Source organism: Balaenoptera physalus, assembly GCF_965194825.1.
Source record: "Balaenoptera physalus genome assembly, chromosome: 11".
NCBI lineage: Eukaryota > Metazoa > Chordata > Mammalia > Artiodactyla > Balaenopteridae > Balaenoptera > Balaenoptera physalus.
Window position 1 is genome coordinate 42,192,644 of NC_138896.1, and position 15,268 is coordinate 42,207,911.

Sequence of the window (15,268 nt, forward strand, 5' to 3'; positions counted from 1 at the left end):
CCATGATGTGCACGTTTCTTGTGACTGCTTTCACCCGACTAAGTAGTTGTGCCAGTTGTGACCCCAAAAGCCTAAAATATTTACTCTCTGGCCCTTTACAGAAAAAGTTTGCCAACTCCTGAGAATTATTTCATCATGAATGTAGAACACTTACCGTCTCTGGCACGTGGTAAATTCCAAAGAAGAGCAGCTATTCTCATTATATAGCGGTAATAGAGTTTAGGGTGAATTAGGATAGTGTTGGTGATGATAATAATAGAGATGATGATGTGTTAATAGTAAAGATGATGATAATGATGAAAAATTATATTAATTCTTTGGCTACCAGTTTCAAACTCTTTTACCCTATTATAGAAACCACCCCTTCTATTGCCAGATACCTAACACTGCAGGTTTTTTTCCCTTCCCCTGGTACCAAAATTAATTTTCAGGAAAGGATCTGAAACTTTGCTACAAGGTAAAAGAATGAAGTTCTAGATTTTAGGCTTAATCAGCAGATGTAGGGAGATATTTTGAAGGGAAGCCCAGGACTTCTCCTTGTCCATTTCTGCAAAAAGTGGCCGCTAATCTCTTCTTACTTATTTTTTCATTCTGGACAACTCCTTTGAAAAGGTATGTGGAGTGTTCATGATTTTTGTTTTTCCCTAAGATCACTCTTAAGTGTGTACCACAGATCTTTACCTGTGTTGGGCTTTGTTATGAGTCCTGGTCATTTTCCCAGATCCCATGGATTTCCTGGGAAAAATGTGTTTGCTTTTCTTTTGATTTGCAAAGCTAAGAAAAGGGGAAGAAAGAATTTGGTTTTATTCACAATTTCTAGGCTACAGTAAGAAGGTTTTCTATAAAGTGGATAATTTTGCTAATCTATGGCCTAAAAAATGTAACCCATTCTTACCATCAAGTACAATTCGAAGTAAGTAAGGCTCACTCAGAAACTTAGCATCTGTTTCTTCTCCGGGTTATAAATTCACAAATAGGATCTGTTTCTCCCTTGCAAGCAGTTTCCCTGGCAACGAAACCACCCTTCTATGATCAGAGCACTTTGTCACTTTTGAAGTTTGACTTTCTGACAAGCCTTCTGGCTCAGGGAGATGAAGAAAACAACATCCAAACACAAACATTTCAAAGACACCCAAGTGGTGGATTACAAATGGGAACTCCATTGAGGTGACTTTGCTGTGGATGATGTGTCAGACAGCATCACCGCCACCCTCCCCAGCCAACTGGCGAAGACAGCGATCTCTGGAAGTAGCTATCTTTGTAGCAGAGAACAGATGGGAGTGATGCTCTGAGTGGATAAATTACCATAAAGTTATATTCTGGGAAGTGGCAGGTAGAGGAGAGGTAGAAAGATTTGCAGCAGGCCGCCTCGCCAAGTGAGCTCACCTAGGGATTGCTCAATCTTGCTCATCTCTAGGCTAAAATAAAATTATTGGTCACAACCCAGATACATCACAGGAACACAGCCTTCGCCTCCCTATGCTCACAAACGACCAGGATCAAGTGAGAGGATGCTGGTCTTGGCTGATCCTCTGACTGTTTTTTCACTTATTACTATTATTATTATTGTTTAGTCCTGGTGCTTTCTCCCCCTGCTTTTTCCCCCTGTGGTCAACCAGTGACCAGAGTCAGAACCTCATTCAATTCCGGGTTTCCTTCCCCCAAAATCCTGTGCCAACCCCCGCTGTAACTGGAGTGCAGTTGGGGGTGGATGGAGAATTTGGGGTAGGAAAGTGGGCAGAGTAAACAAGAAAGGTGCCTGTTTCCTTATGTCAATTGCTACTCACCCTTCAGAAAGGGCGGAAAGACCTATAGAAATTGACGAGACTCTGCAGCGACCCCCGGATGAGCTTAGAGTGAAGGAGGATTGGAGGATCAGAGAAAAACAGAAACGATAACGGGGGAAACTTCGTCAGAGTGTTTTTGTCGTGAGCTTGCTTCCACGATCTCCAGATGAATGGTGAGTTTTCTTCCTCGGAAGATTTCCCCCAGGAGAACAGTGTTTCTCATAGAAGCACGTCGAATGGGCAGCTCCGTCCCACGTACTCCTACTTCAGGTGGGGTGTGTGTGTTTGAAGGCCCTGGCAGCAGCTAGCATGGTGGGAGGCATTAGATGGAATTAAGAAAAAGGCACGTTCTGCCAAACAAGGGATTTAGAGCTTTTGTGAAGTCAGTGCTGATTCCAGGAAGCAGATGGAAAAGGTTTTAAAAAGTTTCTTCTTCCCTTCCTTCCTTCCTTCCCTCCTTCCTTCCTTCCCTCCTTCCTTTCTTCCTTCCCTCCCTCCTTCCTTCCTTCTTTCCTTCCTTCCTTCTTTCCTTCCTTCCTTCCTTCCTTCCTTCCTTCCTTCCTTCCTTCCTTCCTTCCTTCCTTCCCTCCCTCCCTCCCTCCCTCCTTCCTTCCTTCCTACCTTCCTTCCTTCCTTCCTATGTTGGCTGCTCCGCATAGTTTGCGGGATCTCAGTGCTCCGACCATGGATCAAAACTGGGCCACGGCAATGAAAGTGCCAAATCTTAACCACTGCACCACCAGGGAACTAAAAAGATCTTTTCTTATAAAGGCACTTTTAAATACCTTTTTTAAAAGTGTGAGTGGATTCATCTCAGGAACTTCATACCGATTATGTTTCTTAGGCTAGGCATAGAGTAAGTCTTCTGTAAATATTTATCAGACACCTATTGTTGGTTTAATATTAAAATTGGTGTGTTGGGCAGAGAAGCATAGAATTCAGACACAGGGGGGTGGACACAGAGATGGGTACCCAGCTTCCTCTTTGAGGAAGGTCTTGCTGCCCAGTGCAGGGCGTGTGTTGGGCAGACAGCCTCTATCTGTCACCTCGCTCAGGTCTGCCTCACCTGCAGAGAGATGCCATGCTAAAGTCACACCTTCCCAGCGCAGCCCACATTGGGCGAAGGCCTGGCCACTTTGGCTGGATGTGGGATGCTATTGTGGTAATACTCACTCCTGAGCTCCCTACACAATCAGCCTCAGCGTCACAGTTCAACTTCTCCCTCTCCCGATTCTGCTTCTGTCCCATCCTTCTCACTGCTGTTGATCTCTTGTAAATACCTGACACCCTGGACTTTGTCTCGGGATCTGTTTCTGGAGAACCCAACTTGTGACCCCTGGTTATTAATGATCTTACAGATAATCCAAGAGGCAAGATTATCCTATGGGGATAATTGATGATGTGGAACAGAATAGGAATGCTACAACATTCAGATGAGAGGGAGGGAGGTGAGCATTTAAAAAATCAGTTATGGGCTCCTGCTGGATCTGGACCGTTTTGTTGAGCAAGCCCAAGACACTTGAGGGTGAGAAAGCAGTACAGGCAAAGTGAGTGGGAGACTGTGAGGAAAGGGGGCCTGACTAGAATAAGGGGTGCATGTCAGAGAAGAGTCAGCAATCGAAATGTTGTCAATTCACTTAATATCAGATCTGGCTGTAGACAGGAGAGAAACCTCATGATAGATATTTACTTCTCTCTCACATTATTAAAAAAAAAGTTCAGAGGTTGTTGGTCCTGACCTTGATTGGCGGCTCCTCCTGTCAATTCATGAATCTATCATCTTTAGAGTGAAGCTTTCTATCATCAGGGTCTCATATAGCTGCCAGAGATCCAGCCATCACATCAAAATTCCAGACAGCAGGATGGAGAATGAGACAAAGAAGGGCATGCCACACCATTTTAAGGAGACTTACTTCTAATTACATCTCATTGGTCACAACTTAGTGACATGGCCACACCTATAAGTAAGGGAGGCTGTAGAATGTAACCTTTAAACTAGTCAATGACATATACAGCTGAAAAAAATTCTCTTTACTACAACTGAAGAATATATTACCATATTTTCTTTCAGATGATGGAAACAAATGATAGAAAATAATAAAAAGCCTAAAATCTTGTGTCTTGAAATTGATGGGGGCAGTAAAACATTTTAGAAATTACGGAGAAGAAGAATTATTTGATATATGAGTGTGGAATGGCAAAAGATTTTGGACATATTCAATTGGACATTAATATTAATAATCATCTAACATGTTTTCTGTGGACCAGGAACTATGTCAAATGCTTTACATCTGTTGTATTGTTTAATGGAGCCTATGAGGTAGATTTTCTAAATGATCTATTACAGATGAGGTGATGGAGAGTTCGAGAAATTAAGAAATTGATCAAAGTCACACAACTAGCAAACGGCAGAGCCAGACTTCAAACCCATGTTTGTCAAGCCCCCCAATCCAACCACTTGCACTATGGTGCTCATATCAAACATCAGAGAGGAAAAGCTGGAGCTCAGGATAGAGGGCAGAGGTGGAGGTGCTGGTGGGGAGCCAGCCAGCGCCTAGGAGGGTTGAAACCATGAGAGCAGAGGACAGCCACTGGGATGGAGAGAATCAAGCAAAAGAAAGAGGAAGCATTAAGTGCTGAGTCTTTGGGCTCTTTCTCCTGGAGGAGGAGAAGCAGAGGAGAGACTGGGGAAGAACTAGGCAGGGAGGGTTCCGAGAGACCCAGAGAAAGACTTTCTTGACTGTGAAAGGAGCCAACAATGTCTATAACAGAGACGTTCAGAAAAAAGTCAATTATCTGAGCAGTAAGAGGTCATTCATTCTTTCGAAGTAAGTATTGAAAATGGGATGTGGGAATGGGTGGAGGAAGGTTGGAAAAAATGGACCAACTATTTAAAACCTATCTGGTCATCCTATTGTTAACAATGGTTGATCATAACCATGAATATTTATGGAGTGTTTACTCCATTCTGGGTTCTGTTCCAAGGGTTTATGTGCACCCCACGGGGTAGGTACTCTGATTATTCCCATTTTACAGATGAGAAAATTGAGTCATCGGTCTAAAGTCACACAGCTATTTAGTGGCAGAGTTGGGACCCAAACCCAGCAGTCTGGCTCCTGAGCTCATGGTTAGGAGTCTAGAAAAGCCAAAGTTTTCTTAAAAAGTAATGAAATGGCAAGAGCCCACAGATGTTTTTTTCTGAGGTAAAAATCTCACGTCCATCTTCATAGGAATTATTAAAGGTATTTAGTGATTATTCATTCTTCTTTCCCTAAAAAACTGTTTTGAAGAGGGATCAGTTTTGTTTTATTTTTTCCTGTGTCAGTTTTTAAAGAGAAAAAATAGTTTAAAAATAATTTAAGTGAAATTTGAAAATATTGAGGGAACATATATTGCAATTTTGATGGTAAGCTTATTGAGAGAATTGAAATGATACATTATTGTCCTTAGTAAATATCTCCAGAAAGAAAGAGGGCATTCTCTTTTTACAGAAAAACATTTTAATAATTCTGCACTGGAACAATGATTTTTTTCTGTCTCAAATTCCTTTATGCCTACAGACTGTCCAGCTGAATGTCTTTAGAACCTCTAGAGCTTATTTTCACATAGCTTGAAGCCTCACTCATCGCCTACACAGTCACATGTTGATTTGAAAAAAAAAAAAAAAAAATATATATATATATACATGTAACTGCACATGATACACATGGGCAGCCTATTGGGATCTAAGACTTACAGATGCCAGCCTTACAGCATTCCTAACCCTTTCAGGTAACCAGATTTCTTCATGTCAATATGGGCTTTCGAAAGACTGAGAAGTAATTCTTAAAATATTTCTACCCGGAATCTTATAGTTCAATTTTCAAATAAAATAGTACTATGATATTCAAAACTAGAGACTCTTGAAAAGTGTTTCTGATTAGAATTTGCTGGTTACTGTAATAGGCAGATTTGAAGGGAATAGATTTGCCTTTCCATGCAGACTAATCAATGAACAAAATCATAGGTGGGAAGAGAGTTTCACTGTATGTAGAGATGTAAAATAAAAAGGCAAGAAAAAATAGTAAAAGTTGATCAGAAAAAAAAAAGGAACTCAAAATACTAATTTTAAAGAAAAGTACTTGGGAGTATATATTCAGTAATAATATATATTTTTGAAATTTTAGAATGATTACAGAACTGGCATTTATTGGTTTAAAATATATACTTAATGTTAGATTGCTGGTCACATTAGGTAACACAATATTATAGCCTACAGTTACAACAATAGCTGATCATTTCTGAGAGTTTATCATATGGTGGGCCTCATATTGAGAATGTCTCATGTATCATTTCATTTAATTATCCTCAAATCCCTATGAGTTAGATAATCTAGTTTCTTTATGGAAATGAGGGAGCCATTCTTCACTGCAAATTTTTAATGCTCTCTTTATTCTAACCTGTGGACAAATTTGATAAGTAGGTAAAGTGCTTTTTTCAGGTAAGATGGTTGCTATTTCAGTTTCCCTTTCATGATGTATAAAATACCTTAAAATGATCTATTTTATTAACTTGAAAATTTTCCTTCTTACATCCTGCATATTACTTCATTGCACACTGAGAGAAGATAATTAAGAAACATGTTTTCCTTGCATTATCTCCTGTATTGCTTCTTAAAATCCCACCTTTGAAACCCTAGCCATTTCTGGACTAGGAAGCATCCTGTCATCTAATGTGATGTAGTCAGAGAAGTGACAGTGGAAGGTTAAATTACGGTAGCTACTGACTTACCACTAATAAGGTGATTCATGGGGAGAAAAGCTTTGCCTTTTATTTTCTATTTCTTTATATTTGACCCCTAGCACCTTTATTTCTGACCTCTTCTTTTCTTTAGGGTTGGCATGCACTATTAATTAGTTCATTCAACAAATATATATTTAGTATCTACTCAGTGTTAAGTACCAGAGATGCAGTGGTGATCCAAAAGGGCATCATTAATTCCTGTCTTCATGGAAGACTGCTCAGCAGTGTTGGTCCCAGGACACCTCTCATCCTGGGGGAATATACTGGCTACTGTAGCCATCAGCTGGTTTTTCCCTGTGTGGAAATTCTGGTGTCAACCTAAAAAAAAAAGAAAAGATCATCCCAATGTGCTTTGATTCACTGGCATCTCTTCACCCACTCAATTACTCTTTTACAAATGCATATGCACCTTCTTTCAGGACAACCCTTCAGTCTAAGTCATGATTGATTCTGGAGGATATGGAGCATTGAACGTTGAGTCTATTAATGTGCTGCTGGAGTGTTCTGTAACTCCTGATGAATCTGGTTTTCTGCAGTTGTGGGCAAGTCACAGCGCTTGTGAAGGATCTTTAGGATGACAGTAGATGAGGATGAAGATGGTTAAAATCTGCCTTTCTGTTTTGTTTTGGAGTGAACACATTAAGGGGAGAAAATAGAGGACACCACAAGAAAACATGGTAGTATTCTGAGACTGTATCCATTAGAGATTTTTGTTAAACCTTATACATTTCATCTGTCCTAGAAAGAAAGAGAGAAATTACATTTACTGTGTGCCAACTGTGTGTTGGGCCATACATCAGGATCTTATATGTCATCTCATTTAATTTTCACATTCACCCTCTGAGATTTGGGTGCCTTTATTATGCCCATTTTATAGATGGAGAAATGAAAGCTCATGGAATTTAAATAACTATCATAGTGTTGTCGGCTAATTCTTGGTAGATTTATGGTTTGAATCTGACTCCACATTTCATTGTTTCCATTAGTAGAATTAATAAATTGATGGTATAAACCATGTCAGAGTTCACACATTAGTTTAGATGGTTTTGAAGATAAATATTGTTTATCAAATATAAGGAAATACTTGTCATAAACATATTTAGCGATCCAACAATATTTTTCTGGGTCTATGTTGCACTATCCATATTGAAATTTAGGTAGCTTTAGCATTCATACCAATACAATTGAATTTTTTGCTGATATCTCATTTCCATTTTAAAGTTATGTTGCAAAATAACCATGCATTGCTTTTATAGCAAGAATGACATAGAGACAGAAAATAATAGTGATGAAAGCTAGAAAAGTCAGAGTGTATAGCCTCATTTTGGGGATGAATACTGGAGGCTTTAAGGAAACGTTCATCTGACTCCAATTCTCTTTAACGTTGTTAACAACGAAATCTTTGCTGGCTACTCTCTCCTGAACCTTTCTTATCACTTGTCTGTAAGTGAGTATTTCTATGGTAAGGCCGGCAGAAGCAGTCAGCAAATAAGAGTCCACATGAAACTGGGTTCTAGCCAGGCAGACAGGGATTCAAATCCAATTACATCTTGTGCTCATTAAGCAAGTAATTTAATCTCCCCCGATTCTCAATTTTCTTATTTGTCTGATGGACATGATAATTCCCTTGCTGGCTTGTTGTGAGAAATTCAAGAGACGATCTATATTAAGTACCCAGAATAGTATCACAGAAAACTCATTAAATGGTATTTATACACAGTATAAATTTGATCAAATCTGTTCTGGGATGAGTGGGTCGAGTGTGTGGCGTGGCCAGGGTGAGAGACCAAGGCTGCCAAGATTGGGAGGCATGATCTAGGCCAGAGAAGCTTCTCCATTTCCCTCCAAGCACCCCGGCCCCTCACACACCCTTTGGATGCTGATTCCTTCAATCCGCTCTTAAAACATTCACAGCTTTGGCATTCAGTGTGGGTTGCTACTTTTATATATGACCTATCTTCAAAGTAACAAAATATACAGTGATTAAATCACTCTTATTTCTCTATGGCCCCTGTTACTGTGTTGCAAGAAGGGGGACCCCTTCCAGGGTCCAAGACTGGGCTCTTGTCTAACACTCAGAAATGAATCGTCTGAGGAGACACACGTGCTGACAAAGCAAAATACTTTATTGGGAAGGGGCGCCAGGGCGGAGAGCAGCAGGGTAAGGGAACCCAGGAGAACTGCTCTGCCATGTGGCTCACAGTCTCAGGTTTTATGGTAATGGAGTTAGTTTCTGGGTTGTCTCTGGCCAATCATCTTGCCTGGCCCATATTTGGTCTGACTCAGGGTCCTTCCTGGTGGTGCATGCATCTCTTCGCCAAGAAGGATTCCAGCACAAAGGATTCTGGGAGGTTGGTAGGACATATTATGGGCTGGCATCTCCTCTCTCCTTTTGGACCCTCCCAAACTCTCCTGGTTAGTTTTCCTCGGCAGCACCATGTTCCTTGTTGGGAACTCCTACTGTGAGACAACTCATGCAAGTGGTTATCATCGTAGTTGGCCAAGGTGGGCAGTTTTGGTCAGTGGTTCCCTAACAACTGTATGTTCCTTGAAGACAGAAATCTCTCTTGCCCTCTCTGAATCCTCCACACAACCCTCATGTATGCCCATGGTCATTTGTTTATTTAATGGACATTTATTGACCCCCTGATATGTGATAAGCACTATACTAAGTGCTGGGGGTACAGCAGGAGACAAAATAGAAATTTCCTGTTGTCCTGGTGGTTATGTTCCAACTGGGGAGCCAGACATTAAAGAATTCACTATACATATAACCACATAGTTTTAATAGCAGCACGTGCTATGCAGAAGTACAAGGCCTAAGAGAGCAGCAACAGGTGGCTGTATCTCACCCAGGGAGTCATGGAAGGAGTCTTCAGGTAGTGATTTTATGAAGCATACTGTGGGTCAGCAATTGTGGTAACCTCATCATGCAAATTAAAATGATTCACCATAGAATCTCTGAGTTTCTTAGAACTCAGCAGTGTGAAGAGAAATGAAGCAGGGAGATGGTTGCTGGAGAGCCCTGCAAGCAGAAGAAGCAGTAGGCCAACCATTTATCTTGCTCCATGTTTTAAAAGATAACACAATTAGCCCTTCCCATCATCCCCATCCCCAACCAATACCCAACTGTTATTTATGAGAGGAGAAAAATAACTTATTGAATACGTGCTGTTAAACTTCCTCCATAGCCTATCACATCATGCCATTTTTAACCTCACAACAGTTTTGAGATATTACGGCCTCAATATTGCAAATAAGTAGGCTGATTATGCCTTGGTTTGCCCCGTATAGTCCCATTTTATGCCTGTTGCCCTGAAGGAATCACTAATTGTTCCCCCCATCCCCCCATCTTTCACACTCAAGAGTGTCCCAGTTTGTGTGATGAATTATGTGGTCCTAAATAAAGGAAGCTCAGAGAGATCAAGAATCTTCCTTGGGTCACACAGCTAGTAAGTGGCAAAGGGTGGGGATACCACACCAGTACTCTCTCACCTAAAGCCCCATGTTCTCTCTTCTGTATTGCAAGCACAGTCAGTTAGTTCTACCCTTCTTCTATTGCTATTTTATTCTTCTAATTATGGTTAGGTAGTTCAAGAAAAGAATGGAGAGACATTGGTTTTCTGACATCTGTCTTCAGTTATTCTGCAGAGTCATGAATTTCTATAGAGTACAATGAAAAAAAATGATGGATTAAGATAAAATATAAAATATGCAGAGGAAGTAGTAGTTGTTTTCTTGGTATGCACATTTTTGCACTTATATCTAGCCTATTCTTTATGTTGACCAATATAAGGAAGCTAATTTCAAATACAGTTGCTTCAGAAAGAGCAGATGTGACTCTAATGACAAAACATTGGTTATGATCTCTCTGTGACAAGATACCTGTAGGCAGGGGTGTTTCATGACTTGTCCTGGTGGGCAGAGCCTGAATGTAAAGAGCTTAGAGCTTTTAAAAATAATCAATTAAAACTTTTATCTGAGCCATCCTAAAAACACTTTTTGAACACAGTTTTCATCAGCAAAACTGAGTAATATAGATAAAATTTTTATCTGTAGAATATGATGAAGGCTTTTGAGGGCATTCTTCATATGTAAATATACCTAGAACATAAAATAGGAGGTTATTGCTTCGCATTTATTTTATTTTACTTTTTTTAACATCTTTATTGGAGTATAATTGGTTTCCAATGGTGTATTGGTTTCTGCTGTATAACAAAATGAATCAGCTATACATATACATATATCTCCATATCTTCTCCCTCTAGTGTCTCCCTCCCATCCTCCCTATCCCACCCTCTAGTGGACACAAAGCATCGAGCTGATCTCCCTGTGCTATGTGGCTACTTCCCACTAGCTATCTATTTTACATTTGATAGTGTATATATGTCCATGCCACTCTCTTACTTCGTACCAGCTTACCCTTCCCCCTCCCCGTTTCCTCAGGTCCATTCTCTATGTCTGTGTCTTTATTCCTGTCCTGCCCCTAGGTTCTTCAGAACCTTTTTTTTTTTTTTTTTTTTTTACATTCCATATATATGTGTTAGCATCGGGTATTTGTTTTTCTATTTCTGACTTACTTCACTCTGTATGATAGTCTCTAGGTCATCCACCTCACTACAAATAACTCAATTTCATTTCTTTTTATGGCAGAGTAATAGGCCATTGTATACATGTGCCACATCTTCTTTATCCATTCATCTGTCAATGGACACTTAGGTTGCTTCCATGTCCTGGCTATTGTAAATAGAGCTGCAATGAACATTGTGGTACATGACTCTTTTTGAATTATGGCTTTCTCAGGGTATATGCCCAGTAGTGGGATTGCTGGGTCGTATGGTAGTTCTATTTTTAGTTTTTTGAGGAACCTCTATACTGTTCTCCATAGTGGCTGTATCAATTTACATTCCCACCAACAGTGCAAGAGGGTTCCCTTTTCTCCACACCCTCTCCAGCATTTATTGTTTGTAGATATTTTGATGATGGACATTCTGACTGGTGTGAGGTGATACCTCATTGTAGTTTTGATTTGCATTCTTTAATGATTAGTGATGTTGGGCATCCTTTCATGTGTTTGTTGGCAATCTGTATATCTTCTTTGGAGAAAGGTCTATTTAGGTCTTCTGTCCATTTTTGGATTGGGTTGTTTGATTTTTTTGACATTGAATGTATATTTTGGAGATTAATCTTTTGTCAGTTGCTTCGTTTGCAAATATTTTCTCCCATCTGAGGGTTGTCTTTTCATCTTGTTTACGGTTTCTTTTGCTGTGCAAAAGCTTTTAAGTTTCATTAGGTCCCATATGTTTATTTGTGTTTTTATTTCCATTTCTCTAGGAGGTGGGTCAAAAAGGATCTTGCTGTGATTAATGTCATGGAGTGTTCTGCCTATGTTTTCCTCGAAGAGTTTTATAGTGTCTGGCCTTACATTTAAGTCTTTAATCCATTTTGAGTTTATTTTTGTGTATGGTATTAAGGAGTGTTCTAATTTCATTATTTTACATGTAGCTGTCCAGTTTTCCCAGAACCACTTATTGAAAAGGCTGTCTTTTCTCCATTGTATATTCTTGCCTCCTTTATCCAAGATAAGGCGACCATATGTGCGTAGGTTTATCTCTGGGCTTTCTATCCTGTTCCATTGATCTATATTTCTGTTCTTGTGCCAGTACCATACTGTCTTGATTACTGTAGATTTGTAGTATAGTTTGAAGTCCAGAGACTGATTCCTCCTGCTCCATTTTTCTGTGTCAAGATTGCTTTGGGTATTCGGGTTCTTTGCGTTTCCATACAAATTGTGCAATTTTTTGTTCTAGTTCTGTGAAAAATGCCATTGGTAGTTTGATAGGGATTGCATTGAATCTGTAGATTGCTTTGGGTAGTAGAGTCATTTTCACAATGATGATTCTTGGATTGGAAATCCAAGGACATGATATATCTCTCTATCTGTTTGTATCATCTTTAATTTCTTTCATCAGTGTCTGCATACAGGTCTTTTGTCTCCTTAGGTAGGTTTATTTCTAGATATTTTATTCTTTTTGTTGCAATGGTAAATGGGACTGTTTCCTTAATTTCTCTTTCAGATTTTTCATCATTAGTGTAGAGGAATGCAAGAGATTTCTGTGCATTAATTTTGTATCCTGCTACTTTACCAAATTCATTGATTAGCTCTAGGAGTTTTCTGGTAGCATCTTTAGGATTCTCTACGTATAGTATCATGTCATCTGCAAACAGTTTACTGTTTTACTTCTTCTTTTCCAATTTGGATTCCTTTTATTTCTTTGTCTTTTCTGATTGCTGTCACTAAAACTTCCAAAACTATTTTGAATAATAGTGGTGAGAGTGGGCAACCTTGTCTTTTTCCTGATCTTAGAGGAAATGGTTTCAGTTTTTCACCATTGAAAACGATGTCGGCTGTGGGTTTGTCATATATGGCCTTTATTATGTTGAGGTAAGTTCCCTCTATGCCTATTTTTTTGCAGGGTTTTTATCATAAATGGGTGTTGAATTTTGTTGAAAGCTTTTTCTGCATCTATTGAGATGATCATATGGCTTTTCTCCTTCAATTTGGTAATACGGTTTATCACATGACTGATTTGCATATCTTGAAGAATCCTTGCATTCCTGGGATAAACCCCACTTGATCATGGTGTATGATCCTTTTAATGTGCTGTTGGATTCTGTTTGCTAGTATTTTGTTGAGGATTTTTGCATCTATGTTCATCAGTGATATTGGCCTGTATTTTTCATTTTTGTGACATCTTTGTCTCATTTTGGTGTGAGGGTGATGGTGGCCTCATAGAATGCGTTTGGGAGTATTCCTCCCTCTCCTATATTTTGGAAGGGAGAAGGATAGGTGTTAGCTCTTCTCTAAATGTTTGATAGAATTCTCCTGTGAAGCTTCCTGGTCCTGGGCTTTAGTTTGTTGGAAGATTTTTAATCGCAGTTTCTATTTCAGTGCTTTTGATTGGTCTGTTTATATTTTCTATTTCTTCCTGGTTCAGTCTCGGAAGGTTGTGTTTTCTAAGAATTTCTCCATTTCTTCCTGGTTGTCCATTTTATTGGCATGAAGTTGCTTGTAGTAATGTCTCATGATCCTTTGTATTTCTGCAGTGACAGTTGTTATTTCTCCGTTTTCATTTCTAATTCTATTGGTTTGACTCTTCTCCGTTTTTTTCTTGATGAGCCTGGCTAATGGTTTATCAATTTTATTTATCTTCTCAAAGAACCAGCTTTTAGTTTTATTGAACTTTGCTATCATTTCCTTCATTTCTTTTTCATTTATTTCTGATGTGATCCTTATGATTTCTTTCCTTCTGCTAACTTTGGGGTTTTTAAATTCTTCTTTCTCTAATTGTTTTAGTTGTAACATTAGGTTGTTTATTTGAGATGTTTCTTGTTTCTTGAGTAGGATTGTATTACTATAAACTTCCCTCTTAGAACTGCTTTTGCTGCATCCCATAGGTTTGGGTTGTCATATTTTCATTCTCATTTGTTTCCAGGTATTTTTTGATTCCCTCTTCAATTTCTTCAGTGATCTCTTGGTTATTTAGTATTGTATTATTTAGCCTCTATGTATTTGTATTTTTTGCAGATTTTCCCCTGTAATTGCTATCTAGTCTCATAGCATTGTGGTTGGAAAAGACACTTGATATGGTTTCAATTTTCTTAAATTTACCAGGGCTTGATTTGTGACCCAAGATATGATCTATCCTGGAGAATGTTCCATGTGCACTTGAGAAGGAAATGTAATCTGCTGCTTTTGGATGGAATGTCCTATAAATATCAATTAAGTCTATCTTGTTTAATGTATCTTTTTTTTAACATCTTTATTGGAATATAATTGCTTTACAATGGTGTGTTAGTTTCTGCTTTATAACAAAGTGAATCAGTTATACATATACATATTTTCCCATATCTCTTCCCTCTTGCATCTCCCTCCCTCCAACCCTCCCTGTCCCACACCTCTAGTTGGTCACAAAGCACTGAGCTGATCTCCCTGTGCTATGCGGTTGCTTCCCACTAGCTATCTATTTTACGTTTGGTAGTGTATATATGTCCGTGCCACTTTCTCACTTTGTCACAGCTTATCCTTCCCCCTCCCCATATCCTCAAGTCCATTCTCTAGTAGGTCTGTGTCTTTATTCCCGTCTTGCCACTAGGTTCTTCATGACTTTTTTTTCCCCCTCAGATTCCATATATATGTGTTAGCATACTGTATTTGTTTTTCTCTTTCTGACTTACTTCACTCTGTATGACAGACTCTAACTCCATCCATCTCACTACATATAACTCAATTTCATTTCTTTTTATGGCTGAGTAATATTCCATTGTATATATGTGCCACATCTTCTTTATCCATTCATCTGATGCTGGACACTTAGGTTGCTTCCATGTCCTGGCTACTGTAAATAGAGCTGCAATGAATATTTTGGTACATGACTCTTTTTGAATTATGGTTTCCTCAGGATATATGCCCAGTAGTGGGATTGCTGGGTCATATGGTAGTTCTATTTTTAGTTTTTTAAGGAACCTCCATACTGTTCTCCACAGTGGCTGTATCAATTTACATTCCACCAACAGTGCAAGAGTGTTCCCTTTTCTCCACACCCTCTCCAGCATTTATTTTTTCTAGATTTTTTGATGATGGCCATTCTGACCACTGTGAGATGATATCTCATTGTAGTTTTAATTTGCATTTCTCT

At 39.1% G+C, this 15,268-nt stretch overlaps 1 protein-coding gene across 24 annotated transcripts in view; it reads left to right on the forward strand.

The window, feature by feature from the left end:
- MLIP (muscular LMNA interacting protein) overlaps positions 1–15,268 on the forward strand; it is a 296,706-nt gene that overhangs the window by 113,343 nt on the left and 168,095 nt on the right. For 2 of the 24 annotated variants that reach the window (XM_082414317.1, XM_082414300.1), the window contains exon 1: positions 1,438–1,960. The exons of the other annotated variants lie outside the window; for them this stretch is intronic. In XM_082414317.1, coding sequence (XP_082270443.1) covers positions 1,958–1,960 — 3 coding nt within the window. In that variant the 5' untranslated portion in view covers positions 1,438–1,957. Of the gene's footprint in view, positions 1–1,437; positions 1,961–15,268 lie in introns of those variants that run through there. 24 annotated transcript variants of the gene reach the window in all.